Here is a 22,327-nt window from a genome sequence, read left to right as displayed (position 1 = left end):
TCTTACCTGTCTCTTCATCTATAGGACTTAAAATTATAGAAAAATTAACTCCCGAAGAATTTCCAAGAAAAAATGAATTGACTCTGGGCCCTGACATAAGGATAAATGAAGGCTGAAAGACTGGGGGGGGGGGGGGGGGAAAAAGAAAAAAACAAGTCTTAAAACACAGTAACTGAAAAAGGTAAGATCTCTAAGACATACTTAGGTCTTACACTTGGGCTAGATTCTTAACTTCCTATACTTTAAATTGTCACAAATAGAACAAAAATATCTTGTACAGGATGCCCAGTGCAGGATTGTATTTACATCCTTGTATGTGTTCCCCATAGCTTTCTATACCGCAAGTTTACATTTGTCAAGATGCTCAGTAAACATGCAGTAGAACAACGTTACAGCAGGAGACTGCAGCACTTACCGGCCCATGCAGATACTACACAGGTCAGGCAACATATTTAGCATTTCCTGCCGAATTCCATTTACACTTTTTAATTTCTTGCGGCCATGAAGGGTATCAGGGGCATACCCTACCTGCGATCCAGTAATTGTGGACTACTGTCCTCAGCATGGGGACGTAGTTCCAAGTCTAGGGCTCCAAGCTGGGAGTTTCACTCGAATTTCCTTTATAGACTTTACCAACATTGGAAAGTCCAACAGAAGCAGCCACGTTTCCCTCACGGAATCTCCCCCAGCGCTAAGCAGCAGCAGCAGGACCCCCAAGGGCCAGCACCTTCGGGTTGGGGCACCAAAGGCCCCCGACCTCCTGGTCCCAGGGGACGCCCGCGCACTCAACCCCGTCACCGCTCGGAGCCTCCGTGACCTCCCCTCACGCCCACCCAGGCAGGCACCACCGTTAGTCAGTCAGTCAGACAGTCTGCAAACGGACCCCCTCCTCCCCTCACCCCCGGCCACCCTTTTGGCCCCCTTCCCTCAGCAGCCTCCCCTCGCCCCCCGGAGGCCGCCTTTCATGGCGGCCCCTGACGCCCTCCACCCACCGGGGTCCCAAGCCTGCTTCCCGGGGCAAGGTGCCGCCAGCAGCAGCAGCAGCAGCACCCCGAGGAAAGGGGCCGCCATAGCATCTACCGGGGGCCGCACCGCGGACTCGGCTGCCGCCCGGCCGCCATCTTGCGGCAACAGCGCATCGCCATAGCAACGGCAAGGGGCGGGAAACGCTGCCGGCGGCGCGGCCGCCTCACGGAGAATGCGGGCCGGGGCGCGGCGAAGCGGCGGAGGCCACCGGCGGGCCCCGCGGCCGGTCACACAGCCCGGCTAGGCGGCTGCACAACCCCCTCCTCACGGCAGCGATTGCGCAGCCGAAACCGGTATCAATCACGACAGCCCGGACAACTCCGCCGCTCACCGAGCGCCACGCAGACCATGTCCTCCCTCAGGCACTTCACCCAGCGCCAGGCCGGACTGTTACACTTCTACACAGCAAAACTGGAAGAAGGCCACATAACTCACACTTAAAGTTATCTGTTATTATAGCAATATCTAACCACATTTGAAAAAGGTTTTATTGCAAACGTTTTATACAAAGTAAATTATCAATACAGCCTTCAAACAAAATGGCTTTTGTGAAACAAACAAGCCGGTAAAAGACTGGCACTTTCTAAACTGCTACATTGACAAAAACCCGATGCAATACCAAGACATAACATGAATTCCTGTATATAGCCGGGGGGGGGTGGTGGTGGAGAAAAAATTCTTTTTCTATGTAGGAAACAATTACTCTTTGTATTCCTTTAAGGAGAACATCAGTTACTAGCAACAGATAAATCCACCAAATTATACAGTTGCCTTTTAAAAAAGTGGTTATTTTTTTGTTTGTTTAAACCAAAGCCATGTTCAGAAGTACACAGCATACACTCATATTCTAACATAAACACACCAATCCAAAAGTCTTCCTTGCTTGCCAAATGCCAGACATAAGACCACATACTAAAAAAAAATTGTGCCTGCTGCCGTATTACATAGAATTATATTTTCTGTTTTCCAGTTTCAAAATATAACCTTAAAGACTAACCAGCTATTTTGCATTTGTTGAAGTTATTTTAAAGGGGGGGGAGGGGGGTTCATTGGTGAATGAAGATATATCCAATTGAGAAAGAAATACCACAGACAGTACAGTCAAAGGAATATGAATACACCTAAGTGCACATGCAGGGGAATTAGCATCTTAAGAAAAAAAAAGTGGGTTCTAAGACATCTTGAAAATGTTGGCTCATTTATTTTGAAATTGATATTGTTTCAATCCAAAAATTGCTAGCAAAAGCTAGTAAGAAGTTGAAGTCCCTGAATAACATAGTGCTAAGGTTCAGATCCTACACACCAGAAGTGGTCATTCTTACCTTTACAACAACATACAAAAAGAATCAGAGCTTTCTTGACTTTGAAAATAACTTGGAAGTGTGAAACCATACGATGTGAAGCCATATGAGGATATGCTAGGAGCGCTGGATTTGTTCAGCCTTGAGAAAAGGAGGCTTAGAGGGGATCTCATCACCATGTACCAGTACTTAAGGGGTAGCTACAAAGAAGATGGAGACTCCCTTTTTACACGGAGTCCCATGGAGAGGACAAGGGGGAATGGACACAAGTTGCTCTTGGGGAGATTCCAATTGGACATGAGAGGGAAATTTTTCACTCAGGACAGTCACCATTGGAATAATCTCCCCAGGGAAGTGGTTGACTCGGCCACGTTGGACACCTTCAAGAGTCATCTGGACAGGGTGCTGGGCCATCTTCTTGTGCTGGTTTTGGATGAGAAGGGGTTAATTCTCCTCACCGTGGCGGTCAGCTACCTTTCCAGCTTCCCGCGCTCTGCTGCGGGGGGGGGGGGGGGGGGCCATGGTGGGGGCGGCTGACCCCGACTGGCCAATGGCAGGTTCATTCCATACCACGTGACACCATGACCAGTATATTGGCGGGGGGCAGTTCGCGGCTCGGGAGCGGCGCGGCGGCGGGGGGCTGCGTCGCGTGTGGTTCGTTCCCCCTCTCCCCTCCCTTCCCCCCTCCCCCGGGGGCTTTGCGCCTCCCGTTGTTCTCCTTTACATTGCATTTCTGTTGTTGTTTCTTTTAATTTTAATTATTAAACTGTTCTTATCCCAACCCACGAGCGCTACCCTTCTGATTCTCTCCCCCATCTACCGGTGGGGAGTGAGCGAGCAACTGTGCGGGGCTGAGCTGCCGGCTAAACCACGACACTTGTCTAGACTGTGCTCTTCCTAGAAAGGTTGGACTAGATGATCCCTGAGGTCCCTTCCAACCTGGGATTCTGTGAAACATTACAGTGGCCAGAACACCTTCTGCTTCAGTATTTAAAACAGCACATGTTACATGGCAATATAGTGATTTGTTACTTAAAGGGCTCTGTAGAAAACATACCATTTAAATACTTATCCCTTAAGAAACAAGTAATAACACTGCATACAGATCTCTTTCATATCAAATAAAAAGTGCCACCAATTTCTCACGTATGTTCCATTTAATGGAATTACTGGAAATGGTAATGATGTATTTACATAATGTTGTTATGCAGCTAACTTTGATTTTTTCTTCTTAGCTTTCATGACAGGTGGCAATGATATTTTGAAAGCAGTCCTGAAACAACATAAAAAAGGAACCATTAGATACACTGAACCTATTTCCACACCCACCCCTGAAACAAGACGAAACACTTACTCGCATGTACTACAAATAGGGCTGAAGTTGCAGAATACTGAAAAATAAAAGAATTGGCTCTAACTAGAACAGTTCAATTGAGTGTAAGAAATCAGACTTTTAAATATTTATAAACTTACTTGACAAACACACAGAACACACGTAACCAATTTCAATAAGATTTCGATGACAGAAGCATGCAGCTCGGTAGTCAACATGAATAGGAGGTGGAAGGACAAGTTGTGATCTTTGTTCTTGATCAGGGAGAAATACCCACTGCATGAATAGAGAAAAAAATATTTTGCAAGTTGGAACAGTACTGCCGTGTTACCTTGTCAATGAAGCCAGTAAGATTTCACATCTGACACAGGAAAAACACTGCAGTGTTTTTTAAATGACTTACCAACAAATACTGCAGAAGGGATGGCATGTGTGGCACTTTCAGATATATGCCACCCGTAATGTCACAAGCCTGGAAAGCAGAGAGCATGATCAGACTCTTACGTTTTATGAGACTAACGGGGTATTTAATATATCCACATGTTGCACAAGGCCTGCATGTTGGAACCGTTAGATCCACTAAACGTATTTCCACACCCACTCTCGAAACAAAGAAAAGAGCTTCAGAATATGCCAAACTATCAAGCATCAAGTATCTACAAGTAAATGTAAACAGCAAATAAGAATAGGAAGTCTGTACCTGTTGTAGAAGACCTGAATCAGAGTCCAAGACACAGGCATCAATCAAAATACTCTGCAAGAAATGAGATGAAATGCATGAAAAACAAATTCAGCTAGGACCAATGTAGCCTCACCAGTGTTGCTGTCATGGCCTGTTTCTGCTATAAATGCACTCCACATATGTAAAAGCACATGCTTTTACAGCTGCAAGACCACCACAGCCATAGGCAAGCTCTTTCAGTTGATCAGAACATAATAATAAGAGGAATGAACAATTTTGTTATCTTTGCACATTGATAGAATATATATGAAAAAAAATCCCAGCTTTACCTGTTTCTGTGCTGCAAAGATCACATTCATGAAATTCATATATTGCAATGCACTGTCTTCTGCTGCTTTTATGACCTAAATAAAGCAATTTAAACTTGTTAGCCTACATAATATCACTGGATTTCAAGACTAAAATAAAACTGACAGCCGAAGCTCTTACCAAAATTCTTGATTTCATTTCTTGATTGGCTAAGTATTAAAAAGAAAAAGAAATGCATGAGCACATTGTTTCTATCACCTGTAGTTTCCCCTGTTAATTCTGTAGCATCTATCATCTCAGATAGATAACATCCAAGACATTAGAGCTAACATCTCAGTTAAAACGCACATATGAAACTGTTTTACAGCCTCAGTGACAAGTATCTGTGAACTAATCCAGACTTCTTGTGAAAGCAGACCCACTTCATTTATTGTCCAAAAGCAGTTAGATGTTGATCAGGAAAGCAGCATTCAAAGCCGTTCATTACCAACTCACTGGTTGAAACACCAGTTATAGTGTATTCCTCATTGATTAAAGTAATCCAAAACGTACGGCTGATTCTAGTCCAATATGCTCCTTGCAAAATAGCAAAGTGCACAAATAGTACTTTTCCTGATTATAGAAGTCACAACAGGAAGCGCAAAAGGGAGTAAGAAATTCAGCTATCGTCACAACTCTGCAGGTGGTCCCTTTGGAAGGGGATTTGTGCAGCATGTGCCTTTCAAAAAGTTCCTCTCAACCTCCAGTTGTTCTAAAGAGATTCCAGTTAGTTTTACTCATTTTACTTGCACGCAACAGAAGATCAGAATAAGAATGCAGACTAACTATCAAGTCCTTTCCTTCTAATTGTCACCCAGACCTAGTTTAAACTGGGCAACTTCAAATTATCAGGATGAACCTGTACCTATTATTGCCAATTTTGGAAACAGGGGCATGTCAAAACATATGCATATTTTTTTGTATGTATATATGTATTTATATCCATTATTCTAATTCAAATATCTATGTAAGTACTCAAAACAGGATCAGAGGCATTACCTTTTACCTCTTTGCTCATCTTGTTGATATCTATATTAGCTGGCATTAAGGAATCTACGTTCTATTCTTAGAAATAACTCCCTTATCCATCCCACGTATTCACCACCTTAGCCAACACATATTTTAATAAGCATGACCCACGGTTATGAAAAAACATTTCAGTTTTGAGTATTATTACAGAACAGGAATAGTAAAACTTTAATATTATAAGAAACAGTCTTAAAAAAAATACATAAAGGCTTTAAAGATTCTGCGATCAAAAGGATACAACAAAGTGCTTTAGCAAGTGATCCTGCTAACAGAGTTTCTGTTTGCTGGCCCCTCATGTCAGCTGCAATACAAGAAAAGTTGCAAAAGTTACTTTTATATATAAAAACAGTTGCTGAACCTGACCGTACCAAATAGTCCTACAAGTTTTATCTTTGGCAAATAGTATTAATGCAGAGGCCTGAAGTCTCAAGCATAATAAATTTATCTATTTTAAACATATTAAAAGTCACATGATCAAAATAAAGGAAATTCCTATAACTCCTTGAGAGTCCAAGTGTTTTGCAATTCTGCATATTAAGCCTAGAATTTTCTTTTCCTTACTTTTTGTCATGAGGTCTTTAATCTCTTCTGCAATTGCATCATTTATTGCTGTTAACAATTCATATTTTCCATCCTTGCTGCCAGAGCAATTAGATTCTGTGGAACTACCACCATCTCCAAAGAGATCTGTAAAAGCCCAACGCTTCCCAGGGTACAAGAAACGGCTGAAACAGAAAAAAAACCCCAAAGTATTCATGTTTTGTCTTTAACCTTGTAAGAAAAACATGCTATAAACTAACCAGCTGCAGATAGCAATACTCTGAAGTATAATTTTAAATAATTTTAATACTTTAGACAATAAAGAGACTACCTCGGGCAGGCAATCTTCAAACCCAAAATGGAGTAAAAACTGCATTCACCTCCCCCTCTTTCAAGATACCCCTTAAGAGAACTGGCAAATGGATACCATGCCTGCACTTAGGGGTGGATCCCGAGACTCACAAATATCTGGGGAAAACCAGCCACTAAACAGGAAACTTCTACCACTTGCATTGTCCTGCTCACCACATGCCTACCATCGTCTCTCTCCCTCTCTCCATATGAAGTAAAATTCTGTTTAAACCTCCCTTCTGTGTTATAAGCCTTCTTCTTGCTTTGTGTAAGGCACTAAGTCAGATTCTTTCCCGCACAGTTTTAGTTAATTCCTGTTTTTAAGTCAATTATATTTATGCATTGTAAACCTGGTTTCAGTTAGGTACTTCACTCCAACAAGAAAATCAGGAGAGAGAGGAAAGCACACTTTCAACCTTTACACTGTTAAGAAGCAACCATACCTTTCTTGCGTGTGACTCGCTATTACAGCGAGTCTGTTGGTGCGATTCATAAATAAGTGTGAATTTCCCAGTACCATCGCTGCATCTATGCATTTTGATAAGGTGAACTGCTGAAAAAAAGGGAGAAAGTAAATACAGCACAATAACATCTACAGTTAAGAAAGAAATCTCTCAAATAGCCGCAGTTAAAATAACTTGAAGATGCAGAAAGAGCTTCCTTTCTTAACAGGAAGCTTTTAGAAAGAGAGCTTTGAGAAATACACACACTGGGTAGCTATTTTTAAGAGTACTCTAATATCCATTATATAGGTCTTAGCAGACAATGTTAGCATAGTTCAGAAATCAAAGACTAACCCCATTTCTGGGCTACTTACTAACATTTTAAAAATATATGTATTTCCCTCAGAAATCACCATCAGCAGTACCAACACCCAGAAGACACACCTCAGCTTCCCCCAGCGCCTTCTTTCCCCACCAGATCGGGTTGGTGTCAATGACGATGACCAGCAGGCTCAGCTCATCATCTGAAAGAGTCGCAACACGGCAGCGTCGCTCCGAGCTCCGTGCAAACGCCGAGCAGGGGCGGCCGAGCGGGAGGGCTCGCCCGGTACCGCCGGGAGTTCAGAGGAGCCGGAGCGGGGCCGAGAGCACGGCGGGAACGCGGGGAAGCTGCCGGCCAGGCGCCGCGGAGCAGCGCGGGCGGCCCCAGGGGCCGGCGGAGCCCCCTCCAGAGGCGAGAAAGCCGAGCCCCGAGGCCCGCTCCGTATTCTCCCGCGGGAACCCGGCGGAGCCGCAACCCGGCCTGCTCCTCCCCGCTCCCCGGGACCCCGCCGCCGCCTCCTCACCCGCACTCATAGCGCCGGCCGAAGCTACCGGCTGTTCCCGGCGCCTGCAGATGACGCCAAAGCACGGCGCTACGCCCCTGAGCAGAGGCGGGCGGGGCGGCGGCGGAGGGTAGTGGGAGGGGCCGCGGCCATGAGCACGGACGGTAAGGGGTGAGGGGAGCGGGGGGTGGGCGGCGGAGCCGGGCCGGGCCTGACGCGTCCCGTTGCCTTGCAGACTTGATCGAAACCTTCAGGGCGCAGCTGAGGGACGACCCCGATGTCGCCTCGGCTGTGGCCGCCATCCGCGCGCTGCTGGGCTTCCTCAAGCAGGACCGAGGTGGGCCCGGGTCCCCCCTCAGCCCCCGGCGGAGCGGGAAGGGGTCCCCCCTCTGCCCCGGGTCACCCCTCAGCCCCGGGCGAGATGGGGGTCCCCACCCTGCCCCCGGTCGCCCAGCCCTGCCCTGACCGTGCCCCTCCGCCTCCCCGCAGGGGAGACCATCCAGGGCCTGAGGAGCAGCCTGCTGGCCGCCATCAACACCCTGTCGCGGGTGGACTCCTCGGTGGCCGTTTCCTCTGCTGGGGAGCTCTTCCTGCGCTTCATCAGCCTCACCTCCCTGGAGTACTCGGTAAGGGCAGCAGCGCACTGCTCGGCCACGCTGCCTGCTGCGGGGCCCTCCAGCCTGACAGCAGGCATCGCTGTGTTCTCCAGGACTACTCCAAGTGCAAAGAAATCATGATCGAGCGTGGGGAGATCTTCCTCAGGAAAGTCTCTCTCTCGAGGAACAAAATCGCCAAGCTGTGTCATCCTTTCATCAGAGACGGTGCCGTAAGTAGGCCAAGGCAGGGTCACTCTTGTTCTGGCACTCTGCTGCTTGCAGTAATGGAAAAACCAAAGGGGAGCGAAGCTTATTAACATTCACAACAGCATTGTCTGATGGCGGCTTCTGCGAGTACCTATGCGTAACATCACCCATCGCTTTAGTTTGTTAAGACTCATCTCCTCCCCTTACTCCAGTTTCCATGCAATCCATCTTTAACTGGTGGTCTACTTCTAAGAGGTGCTGAGGAGTCACAACTTCAAGATTCCATTTAAAGTACTAGATTGTCACTCCCGGCCCCATCGTGGTGGGCCACGTAAAGTCCAGCTGTTCCACAATTTGTAGAATACAGGTGACACATTATTTAACATTGATTTGTTAATTTAACAATTTGTTATTTAACATTGATTTGATTAACATTGAGTTGTGTGATGTAAAAGCTGTGACACCTGTTACAAAAGTAAAGGTTTCCCAAAGCTCAACAAAAAGTAATGTCCGATTTATTTTTTTTGACAGCGAATATTGACACATGCCTACTCAAGAGTGGTCCTCAGAGTGTTAGAAGCAGCTGTTGAGTCGAAGAAGCGATTCAGTGTTTATGTTACTGAATCACAGCCAGATCAAGCAGGGCAAGTGCTCATTACTTTGTGTTTTATCTTGGTTAACAGGGTAAGTTACAGCTAACATCACATCTGTCATACAGTAAGAAAAGCTGCTAGGCTTGTTCGCAGCATTTTAAATGGTAAATGGCACTAATAATATCACATTATTCTGGACAAGTAAAAAAACCCCAATATTAGCAAGTAATTCCCCAAACTGAATATTCTAACAACATTGTTACCTAGGTTTTCCTCAAAGGTTTACTAACTTTCAGTGCCAGGCAACCTACATTTTCCTGGGGAAATGGGAGACAATTCATTTCTAGTTGTCTGGTTCAAAAGTAGGCTAAAATAACCAGTCTTAATTAAGCATAGCAAAATAAAAAATTTAGCTAACAACATTTGAAGATGCCAAATAAGGCATATTACTGATAGCAAGAGAGCAAGCTTTCCCTCTTCAGAGCATGCGCTATTGTATAAGTGAAATAATAAATCCTATGTACTGCATCATACATGTTGCTAAACAGGCTTTGACTAGAATCAAGGATGTTAAGTAAAATACATATGATTTTCCAGCTTCACTGAAATAATTTCTAGCAATGCACCACATGCTGTATTTCTTGTTTCTTACACCCTGTTGATGGAAATGCCAAGACAGTTTAGGTAATCTGTCATCGTAATAATAGTTCAGAGTCATCTTTCTGTAGTGTAATCCCTGACTGCTAAAACAAACCAACTTTACTTTTGTTGGGTTTTTTGTAATCTGTTTGTTTCCATTTCTACACAGGAACTTGTTACTGGGTACATCATAAACCAAAACTACAGGCAAGGGAACATGGACAGTCAGGGGTTTGAGTCTCTCAGACACTATTTTTCTAGCATTGTCTTTAAGGAAAAGACTTCTGAGCTTCAAATGTGTTTTTTTAATAGGCAAAAAATGGCAAAAGCCTTGAGGAAGCTGAACATTCCTGTGACTGTGATTCTGGACGCTGCAGTTGGGTAAGCCTGATCATGACACCTTAATATCGTTCATCACAATTTTATTTTGGTAGCGTTATATATAAGTTTCCTAGAAGCTTGTTGAAACTACAGAGGTTGCTATTTAGTTTGTCATAGTCATCAAACGGGCTAAACTAGTTACACCTTTAGGTACGCAATTAGGAGAATATGCCTGCTACAAAACAAGTACTTGATGTGTCCATGTTAGAATGAAAAACGGAGTCAGACCTAAGTGTAGAACTTGGAGAGATCTTAAAAATAAAACAAAACACACAAAAAAAACCCCAGCCCACCCAGAGGTGCTACACAAAAAGGCTACCTTTTTTTTTCTAATTTGCATACATGTTACCATTTTAGGGTTTCTTGAAATATTAGCTAAATTACCACCACTTAGTATAAGTCCAAAATATGAGAAAAGAAAGAATTATAATAAATCTGAACCTCAATTCTTGTGGAAGTGCAAAATGCCCAAGAGGCTGCCTCCAAGAGAATATGTACCAGCCTGCTGACCAAGGCATCTCTAATAGTGCCTTGTGTGGACAAGTCCACAGGTTCTGTTTAACACTTTAAGTCTATTCAAATCACTTAGTTGATGGTTTTCTTTTCAGATCTGTATATTCAAATTAAAACATATTGGAGGGATGCAAAGAAAAGGGGATTAGGTAAGGAGCATGCTACGTATTTGGCCAAGGTTATCCCAGTGCAGTTACACTTCACTGTGTAGGTAGTATCTTGTCACAGACACCCACGTTCTTGTAACTGAGTATCATTCCTAGTCAGATTTCAACTTCTTCCAGCATTTATACAATTACCAAGGTCAGGTATGGCTGGAGAAGACACAGTTAGTTAATATTCCTGCCAGGGAAGCAGATGACAGCTCACTCCAAGAACATTTAAAAATGTGGACTTACATAGGTAGATTAAAAGATTGTTTGAATTACTAATTTCTGTTCTGTTCAGCAAGTCATTTGTCACATTACCCAGTATGACTTGGATTTTTTCCCCCCCCTTTGAACAGCTACATTATGGAGAAAGTGGACCTGGTGTTAGTTGGTGCTGAAGGTGTAGTTGAAAGCGGAGGCATTATTAACAAGGTAATAGGCAGTGAGTTTATTACATCGTTCTGTAAACTCTAGACTTTTTAAGTTTGGTTTCTTTGAAGAATTTAAGGCTTTCTGAAAAATCTTTCCTATTTGGACATTATCCAGTAAACATCTATTTATTGTTGGAAACAGGACATTATGTCACACTAGCACTGAGTCTGCATGTTGTTTTCCATTTGTCTCCACAGATTGGCACCAACCAAATTGCTGTGTGTGCCAAAGCGCAGAATAAGCCATTTTATGTGGTAGCAGAAAGTTTCAAGTTTGTAAGACTTTTCCCTCTAAATCAGCAGGATGTCCCAGATAAGTTTAAGGTAAGAGAAATTCAAATTACTCCTTAGCCAGCTGAGCTGCACACTTCCGTGCCTATGAACAACTTTTGTCTAAGCATGTCTTCATTTATCTGGATCTCTCTACTGCAGCTTACTTTACATAATATGGAGTTGCTCCATGTTACAGTCACGTGTCAAACAGCCACAATTTGTTGTAATACTAACATTTAGTTCCTAAAGCGGTTCCTTTGGGGCACAGGAACGGCTGAGGATAAGAAACAGTTAAATAAGTACACTTTGTAACTACAAATTGTATTTGTATACTAAATTGTAATATTTAATATAAATTATTATACATTAATATAAATGTAAATTTTATCTTCTTTATACAAGATAAAACAGCTGAGACCAAGGTGCCACCAGCCTATGCCTCATTAAAGCAATTGACTTCCTTCAGTTCTACCACAAACATCTGCCCGAGACCCGAAAGAGGTTTTAACGGGCAGTTGTATAATAATTAATGGTCTCCGTTTCCTCCTAGTACAAAGCTGACACTCTGAAAACAAGTCAGAATCTAACAGAGGAGCATCCCTGGATTGACTACACATCACCATCACTAATTACGTTACTGTTTACAGACCTCGGAGTGTTAACTCCATCAGCTGTCAGCGATGAACTTATCAAACTCTACCTGTAACAGAGGAGTAGGTGTACAGGGTGTATCACCTTCTTCAGTGACTATCGCACTTGTAAGAACTTGGAGGATGACGCAAGTTATATGCATGTGGTAAGGAGGCGACATTATTAGAAGGATTAATGTCATTATCAGCCTTCTTGAGTTCTTAAAGCAAAACGTTACATGTAGATGGACCACTGTTAAAAAATAAAAATTCAAATGTTACTACAGGTTCTGAAGACCTAAAATAAGTTATTTTAAATACGGGTGGAGTATTTTGATATTGTAAAATAAAATACGTTATGGTGTATTCAAACTCATTCTGAGGATTGCTGTTGCTTACTGCTCTGTGCTACGTACCTGAAAAAAAAAAACCAAAATGAAAAAATGCACGAGGCTGCTAATGGAATTCTGCAGCTCCTGCCACACCAACGAGAGCTGTGCTTTTAGCTTTGTTCTTAACTGCAGGCTTGTTTGTATGTCGTTATGGATGCTAGGTCTCTTTGTGAAGAAATTAGATCAGTTCTGTGCTCTGCGTCATTATTTTGTTACAAAAATACAGTTTTATTGAAATAGGCAGTATTTTAGTGTAAAAGCATGGTTAGAATAACTGTCAACCTTCAGACTCTTAAGTCGGCAACAGTTTCTGCTTTGAGTCTGCTCTGGCTGCCTGTTAGTCTCTTCTCAAACTCTTCTTCAGTAATTTTTCCTTTTTTTAATCTTTTCAAGAGTCGTGTGTCATTCAGCAGCTCTTCCATATCCTCATCTTCAATATCAGAGCCCTGTTGACAGTTGGAAAATAACATATTACACACAACACTAGAAGGCTTTCATTCTGTACAGCTGAACACAAGAGAAGTTTACAACTCGGATTTTGCCAGGAGTTTCTAAGCAGGAAATACTCCTCAATGTCTACCTAAGAAACTATCTAACTCTCAGTTACACTTGTTGAGAATTGAAAAAAGTGAAGAGGAAAAAAAAAAAACCCACCCACGTACTGTCTGCCATCATGCCACACTGCTGCACCGAGAAACAGAAATTCATGCTACTGATGCTGGTGGCATTACTGACTTGCATCAGAGTGCCGAGAAGTTGTTTTAGTGTTTGGCTTTAAAAAGCTTCTCTGTAATTTTTTTTAAGCTTTGCCTGTCAAGGTCCTAAAAAGTTAATTTACAGTCGTTGACTCCATCAAACCAAAATCCCATGGCGCTGACATTCAACAGTATGGGCCTGTGCTACAGTACCGACACACAGTTTAATAGAACGGGCAGAGTTTACCTCTTCACGCTTCCTTTTAGCTGTTATTTTCTTTTTCTTCTCCCTCTTGGCTTTCTGCTTTGACCAGGCTTTGTTCTTTATTAATTTCTTTCTCCCTCCATTTTCCTCTCTCTCTTTTCTTTGTTGTTCTAATTGCTTTTGTCTCTGTTTTTCTCTATTTTTATCCTTAAATGAAATGGAGTCCGTATTAACAGTGACTGGAATAAAGTCTGGAAAACATTTTCCTCTTAGTTCAGGCATCTTTGGCATTTTTAACAATGCAAAACCTTTGGCAAGGCTAGCAAAATCCAGATCTGTTAAAATAAACATGATAAAGTCAGTTTCCTGCTGGATAAGAAGTTAATTTAATTTAGCAAGTCACAGAAAAGAACACTATCTTATTGTATTGGTTTCATTCTATACTTAATACTAATAACAATACTAAGTCATTTTTATTTATGTTTACATCAGAGTTTTGGTCAAACTTACTAATGTTTTCTCTTGACGATGAGAAACAAGTTACTTGAAAAATAAGTTTTGTCAGAATCTGATGTGGCAGAAAGTAACTTTGAGAACAGGAATCAGTAGCTGAAGCGTGTGGACAATAATACTATGGTTTTTGCCAAACCAAATACCATCTTCTGAAAGGAGCGGTAGAAGATGCCATCCCCTGCTGGGAACTACCTTTTATTCGGAAGATCAGGTTACATTCGTGTTTGGCGTAAGCCTGGATGTAAGACACGAACGCTTTCATCCCTTTCTCAAACACTGCCCTGTCAGCGAGGGCCATAGACTTCAGCTTCGGAAGCAGATCTAGCACGTTTGTCTGTGGTTTCATTTCCTGCATGGGACACTGACAACCAGAAGAGAAATACAAGAAAAGGAAAAGTTCGGCTGAATGATTTAAAGTGCGCTGTGAAACTTCAAACACACGCTTCTTCCCCTGTTAATCTTCAGCGAGCTCTGAGCTCCTTTCCCCCTTTTACTCGGTTACTTCAACACTACAGCCCTGCATACACTTGTCCTAGCCCAGCAGAAGAGCTCGCATACTGCAGCTCAAGGGAGGCAACATCTGCATCTCATGCTGTAGCAAACCACCTTCTCATTAGCAGGCCTCTAGAGAATTTACACAATGAATCCCACAAATGCAGGACCAGGCACAGGAAATTATCAGAGCTGAAGAGCACAGAGGGTGCAGCGTATAACCCAGTGGTGGCAGGGCTGGGGGTAAGAGTGGAAGCCAGCGCTGCCCTTCTGGAAATGCCCATTCTACACACCCTTAGAAACAAAAAGCCTTTCCTTACTCAGTGCATCACATACTCCTGTTACAAACTTGGTAGGTGACACGGGAGCAATCGTGTTGTAACGGATAGTTGCATTTGGTGATTAATAAGCAGCTTTTGTCTCTTTTGTCATTGTGCACTTCAATAAAAACATGACCTATACCTATGACCTTCAGTTCCCTTGCTCTTCCCTGCTTTGGGGTAGAATAAAAGTCTACTAACCTTTTGGTTGATTGAGAGAAAGTTAACGTAAGACTCTTCCATGGGAAGCAAAAAGACAAGTGCGCTGCCTACGTTGCCGATCCGTGCAGTGCGACCACACCGATGCACAAAGGCACTGAAACGACACACACGGAGCTAACTTAACAGGAGATGCTCGGTCTGATTTTGAAGTATTAGCCAGCAAAAGGGCAAATCTTGTGGAACGGAAGACAGGAGAGTGCTATATACTTTTGAACTAAACCAACCAGAATTAGTAAAATGCAAGACAAGAGACGTGTAGCAGTCCCACACAATTGTTAGGACTGTACCCTAAAGCAAGGGGTAGCTGTTTTGGGGGTGAAGTTTAAGCGAGCTGTAGGGAGAATTACGACAATGGAAGTTAAAATACATGCAAAAGCACCTTTCAGGTGAGCTGTCAATGTACCATTCCTCAAAGAGCTCTGTCCCTACTCTCAGTTCTCGTTCACCCCAGCATCTCGCCTCTCGGTGTTTCTCTGATATTCTCACACCAAGCGTTGCACCAGAGCACCTCTTCACACAAATACAAGTGGTGACCACCCATTTGACTTATGCAGCGAAAAGTCATTTCAATTCACAGCAGCTGCAACAAAAATGGCAGTGCTCCAACCTCCCTCGTTCACGCATTATTCTGTGTGTTTGCTCAGGCTAACTTCCAGGCAGCACTTAAATGTGTTTTCTGCAGTTGTGTGTTCTCAATTTATATCTTACCAGTATAACAACATGACCACAAGTAAAGAAAAGGTTCTTAAGATCTGAAGTTGTACCTTGCACTGCTAGGTGGGTCATACTGTAAAACCCAGTGTACTTCTGGAATGTCAATGCCACGAGCCATCACGTCAGTGCAAACTAAAATGCCCCTAGGACAAAGAAAAAGCATATTTCCATTAAAATGTCATTTTAAAAGGGCCAGTCTCCCCCCAGCTGTGTAGCCTGGACCTACATTGGAGAACAAGGAACAAAGCGTTTTAAATAATTTGTTTTTTGAAAAGAGACCAAATATTAGAAGGTAGCTGCAGCTTTCACCAACTGAAACTCTACGTAACATTACAAAAAGGAATGATTTATATTACAGCCAACATATCACTAAGAAAAAAAAAAAAATCGATTCCCTATTACAAGTTCTATTTTTAAATCACCACTGCATGCACCACAGCTGAATGCAATACTATAAACATTTTAATAAAAGACTTAAGAGGCCGACAACTTTAGCATGCTATTTTAAAGAGTTGTTCTTCCAGTCTGCTGGTAATTATTTTTCTTATAAAATGCTAAAACTCAGGTCCCATGCAATAGAAAATGACAGCTAATGAGGCAAGAGTTTCTTAACAACATCCTGCAAAGCTGACAGCATACTGTTCTGCAGGTAAATTACAGCATTGAGTTGCCGTATTCTTGTTCATATACTAATAAACAGTATCCTGGGCTTCCACTCTGGTTACCCACCAGGAAAAGGTTATTTTCACTACCAGTTCCCTATGGATGGTATGTTTATACAGCACAGCTGATGCATGGTTGGAGCATGTGACAGTACAGTGTGCCCAATTAAAATAGCAGCACAGACAGCAGCAGCAGCATGGGCTTCATAGTGCGTACGTTTGGCCAGCAAACACCGCGAACTGCAGAGGGTCCTGGATCACAGGATATCCTAAATCCACGTCCCTGCACCTTCCATGCTGCCACACGGATTACCTAAATTAGGCTGGACATGCTCCAGCCATGTTTTCACTTTGTGTGTGATAATCCTTTGATATCTAAGCATAGTTTGTTTTATTATAACCACATTCAGAAACAGCTACTGGCATCCTTCTTCTCAGCACGACGCCACTCTTCCACACTTAAGTGGCACAAAAGTATTATCAGACAAAATTACGCATCCCTCACTATTTTCACTTTTGGCCAGCTTAGCCCATTCATGTGCTCTTACCCTGGGAGCTTCCGAAACTCAGTAAAAATCTTGTTACGCTTGTGTTTCATTTTCCCATGAATGCTCATTATTTTCACTTGTTTAATTAAGGATTCCAGAGCCTTCCCGTAGTATTCCACACAGGCACACGTGCTGTTAAGAACAGGCATAAAAGCAAAAGGTTATGCTGCATTTTTAATCTGTCTCAGACAGTCAAGCTATAGTGGCCTGAGACCTTTCAAAAATGTATATATTTAATCACCTATAATGCCTTACTTTAAAAATGCATATAAAATTTACATTTTGTTTAATAAAGTTCAACACAATCCTGACATGAAGCAATGATCAATCTCCTTTCAGGCACCATATTCTACAAGACAGCTATTAAAATGAATCACTTTTATAATAGTTGTGTCCTTGTCAACACAGGGCAGTTTTGGAATTTAAGTAATACAACCCCATACTGTTTTCACAAGGAAACAGAGTTACCTGAAAAAGACTAGATGTTTCTCTTGTTTGTGCTGTCGAAGAAAATGCACCAACTGATTAAATTTTTCATCTGCTTTGCAGATCTATACAATGCAAAAGAAAAAAAAATCAGAAAATGGACTCGATACAAAGTGATCGGCCAGTTTCCTTCATTTGTTGTGCACCGATAAATGCCTACGGGCATAATTTCTTAACACTGGTCATTTGTACCACAGCTCATCATGTGGAATATTACTCTCTTATGTATCTCGTTTTAAGTGAAGACAAATACTTAAGCTCCCAGCCTTCCCTCCCCCAGCCACAGCACCCCTCCCACAGCAGCATCTGAAGTTATCCCTTAGCCACTTTTCTGAAATTGCCAGTCTCCTCCCACCCCCCTTCACTATAAGCCGGTCAAGGAGCCACAGCACCGCAGCTAGTTTGGGGTTACCACAATTCCTGGCCAGCCAAACAAAACTCACAGAGCAGGAAACAACAGAGTTGCTAATTTAGATCCCTCCCTTAGCTCGATTACTGATCTTTGGAGAACCTGCAAGAGCTTTATGTCTTTGAGACTTCTGGTTCCTCTGTTAATGGGATCCTAACTGGCCAAGACCTAAAAACTTGCTGACAGAACCAGGGAAAAAAGAGAGGGACCAAGAAACTATCAGGAAGCACAGAGGTTCACACCATATAATAGTTCTCCAGGCGCATTGGAGTTTTCTGTGTGTTGCTTGCTGCCACTCCCTTCTCTTTCACCGAGATGCGGACAGGATTCCGGAGACCTGCCCTCACTAGGTTCTCCACCTCTTGAGTCTGAGTTGCTGAGAACAGACCTGTCCGTCTCTGCTTGGGTAAAAAGTCCAGAATGGCATTCAAACTGCAAGTAAGCACATGTAAAACGTAACTGTCCCAAGAGTGCCCTCAGAAAGAAGTTTCATCACTGGAAGTAAGAGTTTACAAGCAAAATAGTTTTTATTATCAAGTGCCAATCTTCTATTGAACTATCTTAACTTTGAGAGAAAGAGAAAAGGACAAAGCTTATTTAAGTGTTTTAAGCCACTCTGATGTGTAAATAATGATACTTAATCAAGCATTAATATAGCATGTGCTAATTATATCCAGAAAAAAAAAGAAATTTTAAACTCTGTATTCATCAAGGATCCACTCTTTCCTGATTCTCTTCACTCTTAGCAATTGCTTTATGCAGTCTACGGAGCAGAGAGAGATAAAAGAACAGAACAAAACTAACTTTGGAGGTCATTGTAGGCCATGCTCATTCACATCAGTCATACATGACTCATTTAAAACTTCAGAAGTATCACTGTAATTTATTATTTGAATACCTTGCTTCAAAGCCCATATCTAGAAGTCTGTCTGCTTCATCTAATACCAACACATCAAGCGACTTCACACAACTTGCCAGATCCAGCCCATCTGCTTTTCTTCTGAACAGATCCTCCAAGCGGCCTGGTGTAGCTACAATGATGTTCCCACTGTTTGTGAACGAGACACACAGCAATTTTGTAACTGCACAAGGCAAAGACTTAGGGGGAGCTGCTAATGTCATTATCACAGCACAAACCTGCACACAAATTGACTGCATTCTTCAATAAAACAATTTCACTTTGTCACTTCTAACTGTATCCATATTTCAGTGCCTTTCAGACACTATGTCGATGGGAGAAAAGCGCTCAGGTGAAAGCACACCATTTGTGGTAATAAAAGTTTAGCATATAATAGGCAACTACGGAAAGCAGCTACCAGCTACAAGAATTTTTTCGTACCTCCATGCAAAAGCCAGTGGCAAATATGATTGCTCTAAAATTTCATCATCGGTATCAGCACCAGTTTCAGAAAGTTATTCATCAGCACAGTCTCAATCTCACTAGAGCCTACTGCTAGTACCACAGTCACAAGAACGAAGGAACTGAAATACCCAGTGAAGAGTTTTCGGCTCCCAATGCCGTAAGCTGTTCTTCACCCAAACAGCACGTACATGGTACTCATTTCATGTGCGATCTTCTCCTATTGTCTCATTACGGTGTTATCTCACTCAAGGAAAAGAGTCCACAATTTCCTAAGCACACACCCTAACGTGCTCATGCAGTCCTGTTAAATTTTAGCACGATCAGGACCAAAGCCCTAACTTGAAAACCCTAAGGGCAAAGAGAAAACCACGGCTGCGAGGCACTGATAAAAATTATTGACAATCAACTCACCCATGTTCTTTAAACTTTTCAACATCTTCCATGGGATTCCTACCACCGATTAAAAGAATCTGACTAAAACAATAAAACAGAAAGACTGATGATCTTTTAAGTTTTGCTAGTTTACAAATTATGGAAGTACAAAGTAAAAGGAACTATGGTCATGACAAGCCTGACATTCACTCACCTAAACCTGGGGAAGTGTTTTGTGAAATGTGACAGCACCTCTTCAATTTGAATAGCCAATTCTCTCGTTGGTGTGATAATTATAGCTCCAACCTGCATGTGAAAAACAAAAGGAATTTATGGAAAATAACAGACTAGAAGAAAGATTTGGGGAAACTTCTCCCTTACAAGGTAGGCGAACATGAGCCACGTTTATGATCCTAGCTGTAGACAAGACATTTCCATAGAAATACAATAAAGTATATAAAATAGCAGAAAATGTGCAAAATACCTCTGCTCAAAGGACAGTATTTAACAATGATATTTAATAGCAAAGCTCTCTGTATGCCAAAATGTATTCAAAGTCAATGGACGCTAAAAAGCGTACAAACACCTTGTTAGCTGTATGTCACAGTATTTGATATTTTAAGACACTTGTTTTAGTAGCTCAGGAACCTGTTTTGTTCACATCAAATAAAAAGCTGTATCAAAGTGCAAAGAAAGCACCCCAAAATTTATTTGCAAGTTTTAACCAGTCTATTGTTACTGCTACACCAAAGAGCTGAGCACAGTCACTTTGTGCATATGCAATTTTCTGTATTGGTACTCCTCCTGAAGTTGTCAAATCTTATTGACACATCATAAAAACATACTCAGAACTGAATAACTTCATCTTACCTGCATTTTCTTTAATTTTTCTTCCCGTCTGAGAAGAATTTCCAGTATGGGAATTACAAATGCTAAGGTTTTGCCACTGCCTGTTACCTGTGAGAAGGGAAACAGTTAGCCCTCTCTCAGCTCCAGAGACAAACCAAGAAAAGCAACAAACTGCACCAAGAAAAAGCACTCACCGCTTCTGCGGCAACATCTTTGTTATTCATGAAGAGCGGAATGGTTGCTGACTGAAAAAAAGAGAAACGTCACATGAACAGTTTAATTGGCTCCAGTAGAAGTAAATCTCCCAGAGGCTAAATCACAGGATCACAGAATCACAGGGTGGCAGGGGTTGGCAGGGCCCTCTGGAGCTCATCTCGTCCCACCCCCTGCTGGAGCAGGCACACCCAGAGCAGGGGGCACAGGACCGCGTCCAGGCGGGGTGTGAATGTCTCCAGGGAAGGGACCCCACAGCCTCTCTGGGCAGCCTGTGCCCCTGCTCTGGCACCCGCACAGAAGGAGATGTTTTTTCTCATGTTTAGCTGGAACTGCCTGTGTTCCAACCCGTGCCCATTGCCCCTTGTCCCATCGTTGGGCACCAATGAAGAGTCCGGTCCCATCTTCTTGATACCCACCCTTCAGATATTTCTAAGTATTGACAAGATCCCCCCCTCAGTCTTCTCTCCAGGCTGAACTGACCCAGGTCTCTCAGCCTTAAATCCCCCGAAGGACACCAAAGCTCTCCGTAAACGTCCCCTATGCAGAGCCAGTGAGAAGAAGCCAAAGGCCGCGACTTCTGTCGCTGCTATAGAAACCGCCGCCCTCTCTGACGCGCGGCTTGGGGGCTGTGACCGGCCCCACGGCCCGACGTGTTCCCACCGGCGGGGCTGGCCCGGGGCTGCCGACACAGCCCGGACCCTCCCTCAGGCTCTGCCTCCCCGCTGCCCCTTCCCCGCGACGGCGGGTGGCCCAGGAGCGTCCCCCTACCTGCACCGGGGTCATGCGGGCGAAGCCGAGCTCTCGCAGGGCCCGCAGCACGCCGGGGCTGAGTGCCACGGGTAGCGACTGCCAGCTCCCCTCGGTTACCGCCTCCATCTTGCGCCGCCGCCCCGGCCCGGTGCGCCGCCCGGCCTCGTCCCCCCGCGCCCCGCGGTCCGCCTCGGCAAGGCCGCGCGGAAACAGGCGCCGCAGCATCTTGGTTCCGCCCCCACGCCGGCCAGACGCGGCGGGTTTTTGCCTCCTCTGTGAGAAAACGCGGTAGCAACCACCGCCCTGCAAGTCCAGAGGACAAATCTTACTGCTTGCGCTAAAAGTAAGTACTTCTGCGGGTCATATGGCAGCACTGGGACTCCCACCTGCCGAGGGTGGAGTAGCAAAGCCGAGGGTTTAGAATTACCTGCAATTTCTTCTACCCGCCCACAAAGTGGGATGGAGTTTGGACATTTTCCTGATATCCTGAGAGATACTTTACGAAAAGTCTTTGAGCATTAAACCATACTTCCTTAAAGCATTAATACAAAAATAAAGTTACATTTTTTTAAAGAATTTGTTTATTTATCGAACCTGGGTCATAGTTAGATTCACAAGCAATTTTTAAATGTACACCTTAGAATTCAATTTTCAGTGTTTTACACAAAAATATTGGCACACAACAGTTGCAATAAGGTGTAACAGCCACCTTTCTGAAGAACTGCTGCAAGTGTTTGCCCAAGGTTGAAAAAACTTTACCTGGAACATGAAAACCTGTAACAAATTTTAAATTAATTTTGTACAAAACTGTTGTGTGTTACTTGTAGAGGC

The 22,327-nt window shown here is 43.3% G+C and overlaps 4 protein-coding genes across 7 annotated transcripts in view; 1 reads left to right on the top strand and 3 right to left on the bottom strand.

Annotated features, from left to right (window-relative positions):
- Nucleotides 1-1,287, bottom strand: part of LOC142065030 (V-type proton ATPase 116 kDa subunit a 2-like) — a 29,884-nt gene extending 28,597 nt beyond the window's left edge. Inside the window, exons 1-2 of the mRNA XM_075110748.1 lie at nucleotides 993-1,287; nucleotides 7-120 (exon numbers count right to left, since the gene is read on the bottom strand). Of these exons, the coding sequence (XP_074966849.1) occupies nucleotides 7-120; nucleotides 993-1,071 (193 nt within the window). The 5' untranslated portion in view covers nucleotides 1,072-1,287. The remainder of the gene's footprint in view (nucleotides 1-6; nucleotides 121-992) is intronic.
- A 949-nt stretch (nucleotides 1,288-2,236) lies between these two features.
- GTF2H3 (general transcription factor IIH subunit 3) lies at nucleotides 2,237-7,972 on the bottom strand. 2 transcript variants are annotated; one of them, XM_075110355.1, is made up of 13 exons: nucleotides 7,899-7,972; nucleotides 7,498-7,577; nucleotides 7,054-7,163; nucleotides 6,281-6,444; nucleotides 5,958-6,020; nucleotides 5,690-5,719; nucleotides 4,832-4,860; nucleotides 4,672-4,746; nucleotides 4,361-4,414; nucleotides 4,064-4,132; nucleotides 3,801-3,936; nucleotides 3,682-3,718; nucleotides 2,237-3,600 (listed from the first exon to the last, which is right to left on the bottom strand). In XM_075110355.1, the coding sequence occupies exons 1-13, from the start codon at nucleotides 7,906-7,908 to the stop codon at nucleotides 3,531-3,533; spliced, it is 927 nt and encodes a 308-aa protein (XP_074966456.1). In that variant the 5' UTR covers nucleotides 7,909-7,972; the 3' UTR covers nucleotides 2,237-3,530. The 2 variants fall into 2 exon arrangements, with proteins under 2 accessions (XP_074966456.1, XP_074966455.1); XM_075110354.1 differs by having other exon boundaries at nucleotides 7,054-7,160; nucleotides 7,899-7,948.
- EIF2B1 (eukaryotic translation initiation factor 2B subunit alpha) lies at nucleotides 7,702-12,664 on the top strand. The gene is made up of 9 exons (XM_075110356.1): nucleotides 7,702-8,041; nucleotides 8,113-8,214; nucleotides 8,367-8,503; nucleotides 8,587-8,703; nucleotides 9,212-9,324; nucleotides 10,225-10,293; nucleotides 11,312-11,387; nucleotides 11,585-11,710; nucleotides 12,210-12,664. Exons 1-9 carry the CDS (start codon nucleotides 8,029-8,031, stop codon nucleotides 12,363-12,365), a joined length of 909 nt encoding a protein of 302 aa, XP_074966457.1. The 5' UTR covers nucleotides 7,702-8,028; the 3' UTR covers nucleotides 12,366-12,664.
- DDX55 (DEAD-box helicase 55) lies at nucleotides 11,979-22,057 on the bottom strand. Of its 3 annotated transcripts, XR_012663220.1 has the most exons (15): nucleotides 21,515-22,057; nucleotides 20,725-20,775; nucleotides 20,552-20,638; nucleotides 19,896-19,987; nucleotides 19,721-19,783; nucleotides 18,845-18,994; nucleotides 18,189-18,378; nucleotides 17,520-17,602; nucleotides 17,052-17,183; nucleotides 15,892-15,984; nucleotides 15,107-15,221; nucleotides 14,286-14,454; nucleotides 13,623-13,915; nucleotides 12,644-13,126; nucleotides 11,979-12,541 (listed from the first exon to the last, which is right to left on the bottom strand). XR_012663220.1 is itself a non-coding variant. In XM_075110339.1 (14 exons), exons 1-14 carry the CDS (start codon nucleotides 21,719-21,721, stop codon nucleotides 12,965-12,967), a joined length of 1,887 nt encoding a protein of 628 aa, XP_074966440.1. In that variant the 5' UTR covers nucleotides 21,722-22,057; the 3' UTR covers nucleotides 11,979-12,964. The 3 variants fall into 3 exon arrangements, 2 of the variants coding, with proteins under 2 accessions (XP_074966440.1, XP_074966441.1); XM_075110339.1 differs by having other exon boundaries at nucleotides 11,979-13,126; XM_075110340.1 differs by lacking the exon at nucleotides 19,721-19,783 and having other exon boundaries at nucleotides 11,979-13,126.
- Between the last annotated feature and the right edge of the window lie 270 nt (nucleotides 22,058-22,327).

This window comes from Phalacrocorax aristotelis, chromosome 15, assembly GCF_949628215.1.
Source record: "Phalacrocorax aristotelis chromosome 15, bGulAri2.1, whole genome shotgun sequence".
NCBI classification, from domain to species: domain Eukaryota; kingdom Metazoa; phylum Chordata; class Aves; order Suliformes; family Phalacrocoracidae; genus Phalacrocorax; species Phalacrocorax aristotelis.
Note: the sequence above shows the minus strand (reverse complement) of the source record. Positions and strands in the feature narration are given on the sequence as shown.

What these genes read in the sequence shown, in the direction of transcription:
- GTF2H3 (XM_075110355.1), bottom strand. An exon ending in ACTTGCTAAAGCACTTTGTT is followed by an intron (nt 5,720 to 5,957) that starts GTATCCTTTTGA and finishes CAGCTAATATAG; the next exon opens with ATATCAACAAGATGAGCAAA. An exon ending in CCCTTCTGCAGTATTTGTTG is followed by an intron (nt 3,937 to 4,063) that starts GTAAGTCATTTA and finishes CTATTCATGCAG; the next exon opens with TGGGTATTTCTCCCTGATCA.
- EIF2B1 (XM_075110356.1), top strand. An exon ending in TCACCTCCCTGGAGTACTCG is followed by an intron (nt 8,504 to 8,586) that starts GTAAGGGCAGCA and finishes TGTGTTCTCCAG; the next exon opens with GACTACTCCAAGTGCAAAGA. An exon ending in CTTTCATCAGAGACGGTGCC is followed by an intron (nt 8,704 to 9,211) that starts GTAAGTAGGCCA and finishes TTTTTTTGACAG; the next exon opens with CGAATATTGACACATGCCTA.
- DDX55 (XM_075110339.1), bottom strand. Translation starts at nt 21,721, where the DNA reads ATGCTGCGGCGCCTGTTTCCGCGCGGCCTTGCCGAGGCGGACCGCGGG. An exon ending in AAGATGTTGCCGCAGAAGCG is followed by an intron (nt 20,639 to 20,724) that starts GTGAGTGCTTTT and finishes CCCTTCTCACAG; the next exon opens with GTAACAGGCAGTGGCAAAAC. An exon ending in GAGTTTCGGAAGCTCCCAGG is followed by an intron (nt 15,985 to 17,051) that starts GTAAGAGCACAT and finishes TCTTTGTCCTAG; the next exon opens with GGGCATTTTAGTTTGCACTG.